The sequence below is a fragment of the Leptodactylus fuscus genome, chromosome 2, assembly GCF_031893055.1.
Source record: "Leptodactylus fuscus isolate aLepFus1 chromosome 2, aLepFus1.hap2, whole genome shotgun sequence".
NCBI classification, from domain to species: Eukaryota; Metazoa; Chordata; class Amphibia; order Anura; family Leptodactylidae; genus Leptodactylus; species Leptodactylus fuscus.
In genome coordinates, this window is record NC_134266.1 from 258344161 (window position 1) to 258358560 (window position 14400).

The following is a 14400-nucleotide window of genomic DNA, read 5'->3' on the forward strand; positions in this document are numbered from 1 at the left end:
TAAATATGGCTAGCACTCTGACAATACACACGGACGTGTGCATGAGGTCTGTCTAAAAGGGGAATTGCCAATCACATAGTTTACAGTCTCACCACAAGGTAACAGATTTGCAATCCACCATATTATACAGTATAATAATAACACTCTATAAAAATTCTGATTTGTTTTTTTAAAATTTTAAGGGATTTTCCCATGAACATAACACATACGGTAACACATAACTGCTATTTTTGCAACAAGGACATCATGGCTGAGTTACTGACAAGTCCCAGACCATAGAGAGTTCCTGCGTTCATGGTCATACCATTGGCAACGTATCAAGACAACAGATGTCACCACTAAGATGGTTCGAGAAAATCTTTACAGCACTGCAAAATTTTTACTAATTTCTATTTGCAAAAATAAAAAGTTTCATTTTTAATTTAACATGTACTTGTTATAACTAAGTATGGTGATGCTGAAGCCACCAAGACTTGTACCCACTGAGAGTCACCTTCCTGCGTTCTACGGATAGCCTTCATGTTACTCTTGTGTTGTTTATCTTCAAGGTTCATGTAGAAGAATGTTTAACTTAAGGGCCCCTACTACACAGAAACAAAAGAGTAAAAAATGTAGCCTGCGGGCTCATGTCATTCCAACGAAATGTGGGAGGGAGAGAATTACTCATACGCCTGGTAATGTTTACAGTGCACTGACATATTTATGCCGGAAATAAAAACTTTGGTTAGAAGGAACACAAAAAAGTTACTACAAAAACAGACCCTGGAGAGAAGGCAGCATGGGTCTCCTGTGGGTCTTCATACCAAGTCTCCTAGTTCAGGTGTACGTTGCTGAGCTGGTGCCACATTCCCAAGACATCAGTAAGGAGGACTTGGTGAAAGCTCAGGTAAGTGCTCAGTCGTGTGTATCGATAAGGAGTTATTTTTTATGCGGCTTTGCACGGGGCTTTTTCCTTTGTTTGTGGTTAGAAACTTCTTTTGCTACTGATCTAAAGCCAACATATCCAATAAAGTAAAGTTTTTGCTTCTGCTGCTCACCTGTCTCGCTGGGACTGCAGTCGTCCTTAGTCTGCTGGCTGGTTTCAGTATCTTGTTAGCTTGGGTCTGCTGAGAGGTCGGGGCAGTAGCCGTGCACTTCGATGCAGGAGACTTTCGTCCAAGTGGTGGTTTCCTTTTTGGAGGCATGAATGCAGTGTCAGGCTGGGATGTCTAGGGCGCACCATGGTATTGATTCTGGGGGACCACTGCCCAGAGCCAGGACCCCTGTAGGTCAGCTATACCGAGACAATAACAATGTCATGCTGCTCACCAATCATACAATGTGCACCACTGCACTACCAAAACCCACTGCTATATACTATATAGCGAGTGAGCAGCATGGCTCCTGGAATTGTTACCATTACCTGTCTCAGTAAAGCTGATCTGCAAAGGTCCTGGCTGTCAGATATTGGAGCAAACCATATGGTGGTCAAGAGGTGTAAAATTAAAAAATAAGAAAACAAAAGCACCCTCAACTGTCCTCGACGCTCCGTTGTCTGTCCAGTGTCCATTTAGACCGAACTGGCAGGAGACAACAGGGTGCTGGGGACAGGTGAGTATGCTGTATTGGGACCAGTGGCGGAACCATTATATTGGGGGAGTAAGTGATGCAGGCTACTATACTGTGGTGGAGTGGGGGTGGGGGTCATTAAAGTATGTGGAGTATTAGGGTAAGTTCACACGATGTTATGTTGCGTGGCCGCAAAATCACGGGTGCAAAATAACGTGGCGTATACGCTCCTAACTCCCATTGAAATGAATGGGAGCATTTTGAGCGCGTGATCTGCCGACACGTGTATATGTGCCAGATCACGCGCAACGTTACATCGTGTGAACGCACCCTTAGGAGAGAATATTATACAGGTTATCCAGACTTATGGATAACCTTATTCATGGTCTATCCTCAGTATAGGACAAAAGTACCTAACAGATAGGGGGCCGTGGTGGCCCCATCAGCTGTATGGAGCTACTTTCTTCACCTGTCCTGTACATGATATGGGGCCAGAAAGCTACATCTGCTGTATAGCCTGTATAGCCTTCACTACAGCTCATTCCCAATTGACTTCAATAAGTGCTGAGATGCAATGATGGTGCTGGTCTCCTATACAGTGGCCTTAGCTTTCTGCCAAGGTTTGTGTACTGGGGCTGTAACTGGGCCTCCCATTGCCTAACTGGGGGATTCACCAGTACCCCGGTGGGCAGTGGAGTAACTAGTAATAATGGGGCCCCAAGGCAAACATCTGACATAGCTCTCCCCCCAACCGGAGCCCAGGAGAGATAAGTAATAGTGTTTTTTATGTTCCCTTACCTCTCCTAGCCGTCCGAGCATTATACTCTGGGGTCTAAAAAGACCCCGAGTATAATGTTAGCAGTGTTTGTGGGGGCTCGCTGGCCCGCGGCCTTACTTACCAATCCCTTCTCCTGATCACAGCTGCCTCCGCAGAAGGAAAAGCGCAGGTGGCCGTAAGTAGGAGCGAGGATTGGTAAGTAAATAGGGCTCGTCACCTGATGGAGCCTATTAAAAAAACAAAAAACGTCAGGGGACCACCAGACCCCCTAATGTCTCAGGCACTGCAGCAGTGTCTACCACTGCTACCCCAGTTGTTACACCCCTACTGGTGGGCCAGCCCAAGCCTGCATGACTGGTATAAAAGGTCGGGGGATATTAACACTCCTTAGGGAGAGTCTGGAGACTTACAAGCCATTTCTGCTCCACTGGGGGTTATGGGAAAAAAATATGCAAATCTGTTCTCCAGGATGTAATTAGGAAAACAGTGCCTCTGTTTGCTGCCCTCTAGAGGCAGCCCCCTTAACATCATGCATGACTTGTTAAAAGGGTTTCAATTTATAGGAATGCTGTTTTTTTTTATTTTTTAAAATTCTTTATTTAAATGTTTTAATGAAAAGAAGACAGTTATTAAAACCAACATATAAACACGCACCATGTAAAAAAGCACCAAAAATGGGCCAAATTCTAAACCATAGTAAATTGTAAATAAAGGAAGGGTTACAATTAATGGGCAATCACTATGGAAAAGGACAATTCTTCAGGAAGAGAAAAGTCTGGTGAGTCGGGCACATTGACCACCTGCCCAAACAAGTAACCAAACACGCCATAAGACCAAGAATGTCCATAGAACAGGAAGTCGGGGGAGGGGGCAGAGAGAAAGGTAGAAGAAAAGAGAGGAAAAAACAAGAATGGGAGGAGGTAGATGGGAAAAGGGTGGGAGGGGAGCCAGAGTAACTGTAAAAGGAATGGAGGGAAGCTCCATTAGGAGTAGGGAAAGAAGAGAAGAAAAAAAAGGGTGACCCACAATGGCCTTCCAACATGGGTCACAAAACGAGGCTTGCATATCATTAAGTCCTCCTTAGCTCCAGGTATTCCTGTGAGCGCAGAAACATTACATAGAAGGTCCAGAAGGAGGTTCAAGGAATCAGGTTCTGAAGGGATGCCTTGAGGTCCTCCATCCATTGTATATCCTCCACTCTATGAATCCAGTCGATCATGGTGGAGGAGGCAGGTTGATTTCCATAAGGTTGGGGTATATGATATGGCTGGGTTCTTTTGAAATAAATGGAATTCCATAAATCTGGGTTTAAAACTGTGTGTATGGCAATGAGACTAACAATGAAGGACTGGTAAGCTTGTATTGGGACAACTGATATAATGTGGAGAAAAGCCCATAGAGAGCTGAAAGGTGGTCTAAAACCTTTGGAAGAGCCTGATTTATGTATGTGCCAAATTTGGTGTGTGTTGGTCCAGTCATTGAGCCATGCATAAGGAACAGACAACAGGAATTCAATTGTATATATGCAAACAAGGTCTTTGGAGTGATGGTAATTCAAGGTGCAGTATCTGGGCTATAGAGTCATTTATTCACACTCTCTTTATGTTATATGTCTTTATACCAGATTATGCCACTATGTTTTTGGAAAACTAGGCATTGATTAATAGGGAACTATCTTTGACAATATGGTGCTAGAGCAAATTTCCCTTTTTGCCACAAAGGAGGATTTATTTGCATATTATTTTCCTAATTGACACGAACTTGTAAAATTATCATGAAAATTTTGAAATTAGAAATTAACAATGAATTGTATGTTATACCAGGAATATATACAACGATTCTACAATGTAGCCACCAAGGGAAGAAAGCTGACTAATGTAGAGGAGAAAATCAAGAACATGCAAACTTTTTTCCGTCTTAAGATCACTGGAAAAATAGACAAAGAAACTCTACAAGTCATGCGAAAACCCAGATGTGGTGTCCCGGACGTCCAGAGGTTCAGCCATATTAATGGCAAACCGAAATGGAAAAAAACATCCTTGACCTACAGGTAGATGGGGTGGATTACTTTACTTACTTTTTATGCTCATATAAAGTCTAAGGATCTTACAATATAAAGTACTGTATATACTCGAGTATAAGCCGACCCGAATATAAGCCGAGGCCCCTAATTTTACCACAAAAAACTGGGAAAACTTATTGACTTGAGTATAAGCCGAGGGGGGGAAATGCAGCAGCTACTGGAGAATTTCAAAAATTAAAATGGTCGGAGTTTTTGGGTGCAGTAGTTGATGGGGAAGGGGAGGGGGTGTTTTGGTTGTCTGTCTGCCCCTTCCCTGAGCTTGAGGACTGTTTTCTCTTCTCCCACTTGGAATTCAGCCTGGCTGTATATAGGGGATCTGCAGTGCTCCTATTAACCCCTTCCCAATGGAACAGGAGCACTGCAGATCCCCTATATTCAGTAGACCGGGCACTGTCAGACACAGGGAGACATAGTGTTTGTGTGTCACAGTCATTTTCTACTTTTATATGTATTCTAGGGAAAGGAGGGATTTACAACTGTATTTATTTATTTTTTAAAAATTCTTCTTTTTTTTTTTTTGCACTATTTTATGGGAGATTCTATACATTGATATTGTGGCTGATCATAACCCCCCCCCCCCCTTTTTCAATCAAGGGGGGCTTTTTCAGCACAAAAACTGTGCTGAAAAATTCGGCTTATACTCGGGTATATACATATATAATATATACATTATAATAATATATATATATATATATATATATATATATATATATATATATATATAAATCACTATTTTTGCATTGCCAGATATCTCCCATGTATCCTTAGAGAGACCTATGCATCATTTTCTGATACAGAGCTCCAATAACCCTAATATTCTTCATATATTTACACTCCTAGTATGGGCAATATGGGGTTAATGGTAATCTAAGTCACATTTCATGATTTTGCTGGTGACAACACAGTATTTATTATGATAAACCTCTGTATAGCCTTTCAAGGGGCATAGCCTAGGGGGTGCAGAGGTAGCAATCACTACCGGGCCCCAGGAGGCCCAAAGGTCTCTTTACAACATAAGAAGAAACCAGTATTATAGATAGTACATAGTAATTGGGGCCCTGTAGGGAAAACTAAGGCCCCATTTAGCGAGCCGCACTTTTTATCTGCAGTTTTCCTCTTCGGGCTTCCTGCTTTAGTTGTACCTATATGGAAGACGCCAGTATTTCCGTATATAAATGACATGCTGCTATTTACAAAAACTCAACAGTTTTAGAAAACGCAGCATGTCCAATATACAATACTGCAATATGTGGATACGAATAGCTGGAATCCCAACCACTTTACAGGTATTGTAAAACCGCGGCAAAGTAGCAAATACGGTTTCCGTCATGGCAAAATCGTTCCATGACTATGATATTGAGCCCACTTCCTCAATGCAGGCAGTGACATCACATCCATTGGTCACAAGGCCATGTTGTAGCTCATTGCCATTGCATTGAATGCCCTGAGCTGCATTACCAAGCAATGGCTGCAGCAATCAATGTTATAGTTTTGGGATCCCTTTACGTTACACCTATGAGTCTTTTGTAGGTGTGCACAGGTAGAGGTTGGTGACATCACTTACCCGCGTCTCTAACTCTGCAGCAGTAAGATGCACAGTTATTTGCCGTCTAATGTATACAGCTTCTATGTAGACTTATTTGTCTCCCTGGTTACAGACTACAAACAGGTTTTTATGTCGTCGTATTCTGCAGTCATCTACTTACAAGTGAATCTTACTTATCCCATCATATCTAACCTAAACACATCAATAGAAAGCATAGATTACACACAGATTGTTTACAGTCCACAAACACGGAGACATATAACTCTGCATAGGTGCTGCGTACAGAAAATAGCACAATATTTTTAATGATGACTATTTATAAAATGACACAATTTATTTTATTCTGGATGAATCGGCACAATCACAAATAGTCATTGTCTTTACTCCTCTATACAGAATTGTCAACTACACCCCAGATATCCCCAACTCACAAGTAGATTACGCCATTGCACAGGCTCTCAGGCTCTGGAGTGAGGTCACTCCCTTGAATTTTCGCCAGATTCATAGCGGTGAAGCTGATATTATGATCTCTTTTGGATACAAAGGTAAGAAAAATGAATTTAGCTTTGCGAAAACTGGAATTCATGGTTAAACAAAGGATTGAATTTCCTACGCAGACCATGGAGACTTCTTTCCATTTGATGGACCTCTTGGGATTTTGGCACATGCTTTTGAACCAGGCGAGGGAATTGGAGGAGATGTTCACTTTGATGAAGAAGAGAAATGGACGTTGAGCCAGCAAGGTAAAAATATAACTAGATGAATCCTAAAATGTTCTAATCTTGAAGATAGTTTAAATAGTTTGTCTTATCTGTCTAGAATTTGTCTGGTATTGCAAAAATTGAGCAGAAGGTAGATGTGTAAGTCTAAGGGCTTCCAATCTATTTCCCACTTTGTAGCCATTCTTGGCTTTGGCTCAAAAAGCCACAGCAACATCTGCAACAATAAAAGTTGTGTCTCCTCAATGTGGGGCCTTCTCCAAAAATAGTGGACTACTTGCCATTTTATATAATGAGACAGATACATAGGACTGTTAAATGCCATTGAAAGAAAAGCATAAACTTATCTTTGAGGTATATCACATTCGATTTTTTAATTTTATTTTGTCCTTCAGGTACCAACATTTTCTTAGTTGCTCTTCATGAACTGGGTCATACTCTGGGACTGGATCACTCGAATTTGGAGGAAGCAATAATGTATCCAACACTATTATATAACTCAATGGTAGACCCAAGCAAGTTTAAGTTATTTAAAGATGACATCCAAGGCATCCAAGCTCTCTATGGTAGGACTATCGTTATATATTTAACTTCTTCTAACTTCCATCTGTCATCTATTTATGAGCGATCTGTTGATTGTTTTCCTTTTTAACATCCCATTGTGGTTTATATTTGTTTATCAAAAACGTTGCAGTTTTCAAATGTATCCCACAATTGGATGCCACAAAAAGAAGAAAAATATGATGTGAACACTGAAAAAAAAACCTTGAAAATCAGTAACACATTTATTTTCTTTCATAATCAGGATCAAGAATTCCCAATATGCCCAAACCAAATCCATCCATTAAACCACCCCCTAAACCAACAACAAAACCTCAGCCTAAACCACCAAAGAAACCTGAAGCTAAGCCAACAAACAAACCACAACCAAAGCCTACAAAGAAACCTCAGCCTAAACCACCAAAGAAACCTGAAGCTAAGCCAACAAACAAACCACAACCAAAGCCTACAAAGAAACCTCAGCCTAAACCACCAAAGGAACCTGAAGCGAAGCCAACAAAGAAACCACAACCAAAGCCTACAAAGAAACCTCAGCCTAATCCACCAAAGGAACCTGAAGCGAAGCCAACAAAGAAACCACAACCAAAGCCTACAAAGAAACCTCAGCCTAATCCACCAAAGGAACCTGGAGCGAAGCCAACAAAGAAACCAGAACCAAAGCCTACAAAGAAACCTCAGCCTAAACCACCAAAGGAACCTGAAGCGAAGCCAACAAAGAAACCACAACCAAAGCCTACAAAGAAACCTCAGCCTAAACCACCAAAGGAACCTGAAGCGAAGCCAACAAAGAAATCACAACCAAAGCCTACACAGAAACCACAGCCTAGATGTGATCGAAATTTAAAGTTTGATGCGATAACTAGCATGAGAGGAGATTTACTATTCTTTAAGGAAGGGTACTTGCAAACTGATAGTTTGCTTTATATTGTAAAACAGATCTAAAACAAGGCAGTCATTTCTTAAAGGGGTTGTCCCATCTGGATAAGCCTTTCTCTAAATGAGAACTTGCTGGTGGTTAGCTGATCACTACTGGTCTGACGGTGATCAATTGTATTACTCAGGGAAGCTTATAGGTGGCCAAATAAGTCTTCTGCAGTGTCCTGTGGAGAGTTTTACAGAGCAGGAGACACTCATTGCAGTAGATCTTTAACGCCTCTACACAATGAGAAGTGATTCCAGCACACTGATATCCAGTGACATCTTCTCTGACTGTAGTGGTGGGAATGGAGTAGAATTTACTGAGCAGTCCCTTCCATGCAGACACACTGTTGATCAGTACAGGAGCCAGCAGTCAACCCCTCACCGATTTTAGAAACCCGTTAAGGTTAAGTACACACAGGGTTTATTGGTCCAGAACCTGAGGTGGAGGCCGCTTCAGGTTCCGGACCAAAAAATGGGTAGCCATGACTGAGTGCCTGTGTACTGCATCGGCATCCAGTCGCACACTCCGCTCCGGATTAGGCCCAATGAATGGGCCGCGTTGGGAGGAGGGAGTGTCTTCAGGCCGAATCACGAGACGAATCGGCCTGAAGAATGAACACCTCGCTTCTTTTCAATGGGATTTTAATGGAAGCCATCCTTTTGGTAAGGATTTTGAGGCTGTATAAACTCAGTGTGAACTTACCCTTATTGATCTCCTGATGGGGTAGAGGACATATTAGGCAGCCTTCAAATCATAATTCTCAGTGCAGAGGGCAGGGAAGGAGGATTTACAAACCATACGCTACCAGACATGAAAGGAGATCCAAGTGTTGTCAGGGGGTAAATTTCGGGCCTCTTTGAAACTGGCTGCAACTCATAACCATGTCACTAGAAGGATGTGAAAGAATAGATATGAATAAGTATATTTTGAAGGCGACTAAATAAATTGATTTTACATTTTGTTTTTCTAAGGATAATCTGGAAGAAAAGTGCAACGAAAAACCAAATTGACACCATCTTACTTAACAATACCTGGCCAAAACTAAAAAGCGTTGATGCTGCCTATGAAGTTCCACAGAGAGACATTGTCTACCTGTTCAGAGGTTAGTTATCTTTCTCAGAACGTCAGTATGGAATTGGTTTTTCTGGCAGAATTTGTTCTATTAATAAATTTTGCAATATATTCATGATTTTGGGTTCCTTTCGGTGAAATCCTGCACTGATATCCATTTCTTTCCCCTCTGTATCCTTTCCCGTTACTGTCAGCAGAAATCCTCACTGCTGCTGACAGTGAGTACAGATGTGTTATAAGATAAGATAATCCTTTAATAGTCCCACAATGGCGAAATACTACATGTGGATGGGGCTTGTAGTGTACCCCAAATCCTCATCGCCTAAACCCAACCCTAGTAAATCCCCCACTCCATGCCTAAAGGAAATGTTGCTATTAACATATTAGATGGAACATTATTCTCTCTGTTTCACAAAGGCCGACAATTTTGGATAACAAGAGGATTTGACATGGTTCGAGACTATCCCCAAGACATCTCCCAGTTTGGTTTCCCAAGCTCTGTAAAGAAAATAGATGCTGCGTTGTTCCTAAAGGAAGAAAGGAAAGCCATTTTCTTTGTGGGAAATAAATACTGGAGGTAAGTGAACAATGGCTGGTGGAAGTTGCAGTTACTGTGCCTTCTCCCCGGCTGCACGGGGCCATGGGTTCAAGTTACGCTCTTGCATATCACCCATGTTTGACGTCGGGTTATGCAATCCAACCATGTCCTGCCTGTTCTGAACTTTATTACTATACTGATTCTATGCTGCCTACCCTGACCTCTGTCTGGATTACTGGTAGACACAAACTCTGCCTGTCCTAACCTCGGCCTGTGCCCTGACCATGTCTCTGCTTATCCTTCTATGCTACGCTTGGAATCTCTAGACCTGCCTGCAGCAAAGTCCAGTTCCTCATACAGATGCTAAAGGGTGAATATCATGGGACAACTAAGGCGACGGCCTTAGCTGTAGCCTTAACGCAAATCCCTTCAGTGACACAGTGGGTCCCCACCGACTGCATTACAGTGTATTTCAATAATAGCAAAACTAAACTCAAAGCCTAGCTATAGGGGGTGAACTTGATCAAAAATGTTTGTGTACACAGTTTCTTCAAAGACGTATGTGTCTCCACAGTGGCGTAACTAGGAATGGCGGGGCCCCGTGGCAAACTTTTCACGTGTCTCCCCCCCCCCCGACCGACACTGACGCCGAAGCCCTCGACCGACCCCCTCCTACGCATTCCTGCGCATTCTATTATGCCCAATAGTGGCCCCTGCACACAGTATTATCCGCCATAGTGGCCCCTGCACACAGTATTATGCCCCATAGTGGTCCCTGCACACAGTATTATGCCCCATAGTGGCCCCTGCACACAGTATTATCCCCCATAGTGGCCCCTGCACACAGTATTATCCGCCATAGTGTCCCCTGCACACAGTACTATCCTCCATAGTGTCCCCTGCACACAGTATTATCCCCCATAGTGGACACCCATAAACAATTATACTCTGGGGTCTTTTCAGACCCCAGAGTATAATAATCGGAGACCTGGGGGAATAAAAACATTAAAAAAACACTGTTACTTACCTGTCCCCCGGCTCCTACGCTGTCGGCCTCTGATGCCGTCCTTCTTCTCTGACGTTGGACGTCACATGACCCGGGACGCAGGCCGGGTTCATGTGACGTCAGAGACGTCAGAAACGACGTCAGGAACAGGGCTGGCTCCAGGTTTTTATGGGCCCTTGGGCGACAGAGCCTCAGTGGGCCCCCTTGTGGACGAGGCGGGGGAGTCGGGACACTGCACATCGCAGATGAAGCGAGTGACGTCACGCAGGAGTGTGGCGTCACCAACTCCATACCTCCCAACTTTTGAAGAGTAGAAAGAGGGATAAAATGTGCGGCGCGCTCTGTGCGCCGCAGCAAATTTAGCTCTGCCCATTTTTATGTTGACCCCACCCATTCTCATTCATTTTTCGTGTGCTCCCACACAGTATAATCATGCCGTTCCCCCTTCATCTGCCCCAGTGTCATGCCATTCTCCCCTCCCTTCATCTGCCCCAGTGTCATGCCGTTCCCCCTCCCCCCCACACCTGCCCCAGTGTCGCAGCTCCTGCTTTAATCGCCTATGTATTCAGCTCATCGGCGTCCATCGGGACAGGCAAGTGCTGGGGCGGGCAAGTGCCGGGGGGTCCCCAGAGGCTCTGTGGGCCCCGGCACTTGCCTGACTACGCCGTGCGCTGACGCCGGCCCTGGTCAGGAAGGAGGCCTGGCAGGATTGTGGAGAGGTAAGTAAGCGTTTTTTATGTTTCTTACCTCTCTCGGTCCGCCGATCATTATACTTGGGCGTCCGAAAAGACCCCCAAGTATAATGATAGCAGCGGTAGTGGCTGTCACCGAGCCCCTAATGTCCCGGGCCCTGTGGCAGCTGCCTCTGCTGCTGTGGCGGTAGTTACGCCACTGTGTCTCCATGATCCCAGACTACAAATAAACCAAGTGTAGTCAGATTCCTGATAAGGACAAGGCATATGGAACAAAGTAAAACATGACAACAAATTGTGACTACGCACAGGAGAATTTATTAAGATTTCCAGTTTTGACCCCTTATGAGCTGAAGCGCTATGGCCCTTACATACCTATAGTTAATGAGTTTCCTTCACAGTCTAATGGATTTTATGACATTATTTCTTTTTTAGCTATGATCCTGTGAGTCTCAAAATGGATTCCAAATCTCCAAGGAAAATTAAAAATGAATTTCGAAAAATTGGAAAAAGAGTGGAGGCGGCATTTCAAGATAATGGTGTGTTACATGCAATTAACTGTTTAATTAACAACCAGAATGTTCTAATTATATTAGGTGATGATTAATTTAACCTGGGAGATAAAATGGTTAAAGGTTTTTTTGAGGTTTTAACATTGATGACTGGTGGGGATTCCGACACCTGGGACCACCACCGATCAGCAGTGTGCCGCAGCTCACACATATTACTTCAACGTGGTAGTACCAAAGTTAGCGGCATACACTTGTGGTATCTTTTTTTTCTAATAGTGGTACTATGGGCCAGAATCCCACATTTTTGGAATATGCCTTCAATATCAAAACCTGAAAATCCTTTTTTATATAGCCTATCCACTTCACTTCCTGCCAGGTCCTCCCACAGATTTTACCTACCTGCTGATGGTCTCAAAAATGGACAACCTACTAGTTCACAATAATTTTAATTGTCACATAGTAACGGTAAAATACTGGTTCTATATTTTTAGTATTTTATATTTGGATGATTTTTTATACTCTATGGAAAAGGTCTTAAAGGGGTTTTCATGGAGTTACACACATTGATGGCCTATCTTTAGGTTAGATCTCCAATATCAGAGCTGCAATACCAAGTACAGCCCCTACACAATGTCACTGTCCTTGGTATTCAGTAAGGAGGACACAGTTCATTCGAACACTGCAGTAAATTCAGCTGATTGGTGGGATTCCTGGGTGTTGGACCCCCGGTCTGATATTGACGACCTATACTAAGTTCTAGTAAAAACCCCTTTAAGCCAGGGTTTTTTGGACCGGATTTTGAGGTGGAGGCCGCCTCAGAATCCAGTCCAAAAATGGCTAGCCACGACTAGATGCCGATGCAGTACACCGGCATCCAGTCGCGGCATTTTGCTCCGGATTAGGCCCAAATGAATGGGCCAAATCGGGAGGGAGTGTTCGCGCCGTGGATTCTGCGACAGATTCCATTGCAGAATCCGCGGCAAGAAAGGGCAGGTCGCTTCTTTTTTCTACAAGCGGCACAAAAATGCTCGCGGAAAAAGGAAGTGAACTGGTTACATTGAGGTCAATAGGAGGCTTTTTTTGAGCCAAATTCTGACGTGGATTCCGTGTCAAAATCCGGCACAAAAAACCCTGTGTGAACCAGGCTTTAAAGAACCTGTCACCAATTTAATCCTTGTAAATTATACATAAGGGAGCCTTCACACGGAGTAAATGCGCGTGTATTTTTGCAAAATACACGTGTAAAAATAAGACTCCCATTGACTTCAATGCTATTTTTTACACGTGTAAAAATACGCCTGTAAAATGTCATTGAAGTCAATGGGAGTCTTATTTTTACACGTGTATTTTGCAAAAATACACCTGCGTTTACTCCGTGTGAAGGCTCCCTAAGGTTGGCCAAGCCATGGCGCACTGTGCCAAGGTTACCTGTGCTTTTAAGACTGTCATGGCACCATGGTAGTCAGTCTGTGTACGCGCACCCTTAGACACTATGGTAAAGATTATAGATGAACAGTAAAATGTTCGAGGTTTGATATTCGTTTCGAGTAGCCCCTCAATATTCGACTACTCGAATCGAATATCGAATCCTATTATAGTCTATGGGGGGAAAATGCTTGTTTCAGGGGTAGGCAACGTTCGATCAAATTATACTTACCAAGTCCACGAGTGAGGGTCGGGCTGGATCCTCTGAGAAGTCTTCTCCTTGCAGCTTCCCCACGGCGTCTTCTGGCTCTGAATTCACACTGCCAGGCATCGCGCCTGGGCAGAGTCGACTGCGCATGCCCGCACTACAAGCACTACAAGGCCCGATGCCTGGCAGAGTGAATTCAGAGCCGGAAGACGCCGCGGGGACGCTGCACGGAGAAGACTTCTAAAGGTAGGAGAAGAACCAGCGTTGATTGGCCGACTGTATAGCATTCGGCCAATCAATGCTGGTTCTGCATCGAACTTTTACATTCGAATAGCGAGTGGTACTCGATCGAGTATGAGTATTTCTAATATATATTATATATATTATATCAATACCATATAATGGACAATGTAGTATATATGAATAATCATACGTGACTCTGCTTGTATGTCTTAGATCACCTGTTTTTCTCCAGTGGAGCCAATCTGATTGAATATAGTCCTAGGAGGAAACTTGTCGTCCGGCAAATTCCTAATTATCAGATGCTGAACTGCAAATGAAGATATCAGCTCTTCCCATTCATCATGATATGGATAGTGCTAAAATCTGTCAATGTTAAATAAAATTCTGTACATCTTAATAAGAATTGTTCTACGCACAATACACAAAAGGGAAGATAATGAAAACCTTCATCAACCTCTGGCACAACTAACAGAATTTCATTTGTTGGTGAAAAAAAAGCCTAAAAGTTTCCATATAAAACTTAGCTTATATTAATGTATAGATACAGA

At 43.1% G+C, this 14400-nt stretch overlaps 1 protein-coding gene across 1 annotated transcript; it reads left to right on the forward strand.

The window, feature by feature from the left end:
• Positions 1-771: 771 nt before the first annotated feature.
• On the forward strand, positions 772-14169 carry LOC142195981 (collagenase 3-like). Its single transcript, XM_075266126.1, has 10 exons — positions 772-886; positions 4150-4376; positions 6352-6500; positions 6573-6698; positions 7070-7240; positions 7480-8131; positions 9129-9259; positions 9646-9805; positions 11900-12003; positions 14066-14169. The coding sequence occupies exons 1-10, from the start codon at positions 779-781 to the stop codon at positions 14167-14169; spliced, it is 1932 nt and encodes a 643-aa protein (XP_075122227.1). The 5' UTR covers positions 772-778.
• The last annotated feature ends 231 nt before the right edge of the window (positions 14170-14400 follow it).

What these genes read in the sequence shown, in the direction of transcription:
- LOC142195981 (XM_075266126.1), top strand. Translation starts at nt 779, where the DNA reads ATGGGTCTCCTGTGGGTCTTCATACCAAGTCTCCTAGTTCAGGTGTAC. An exon ending in ATGGACGTTGAGCCAGCAAG is followed by an intron (nt 6,699 to 7,069) that starts GTAAAAATATAA and finishes TTTGTCCTTCAG; the next exon opens with GTACCAACATTTTCTTAGTT. An exon ending in CATTGTCTACCTGTTCAGAG is followed by an intron (nt 9,260 to 9,645) that starts GTTAGTTATCTT and finishes TGTTTCACAAAG; the next exon opens with GCCGACAATTTTGGATAACA.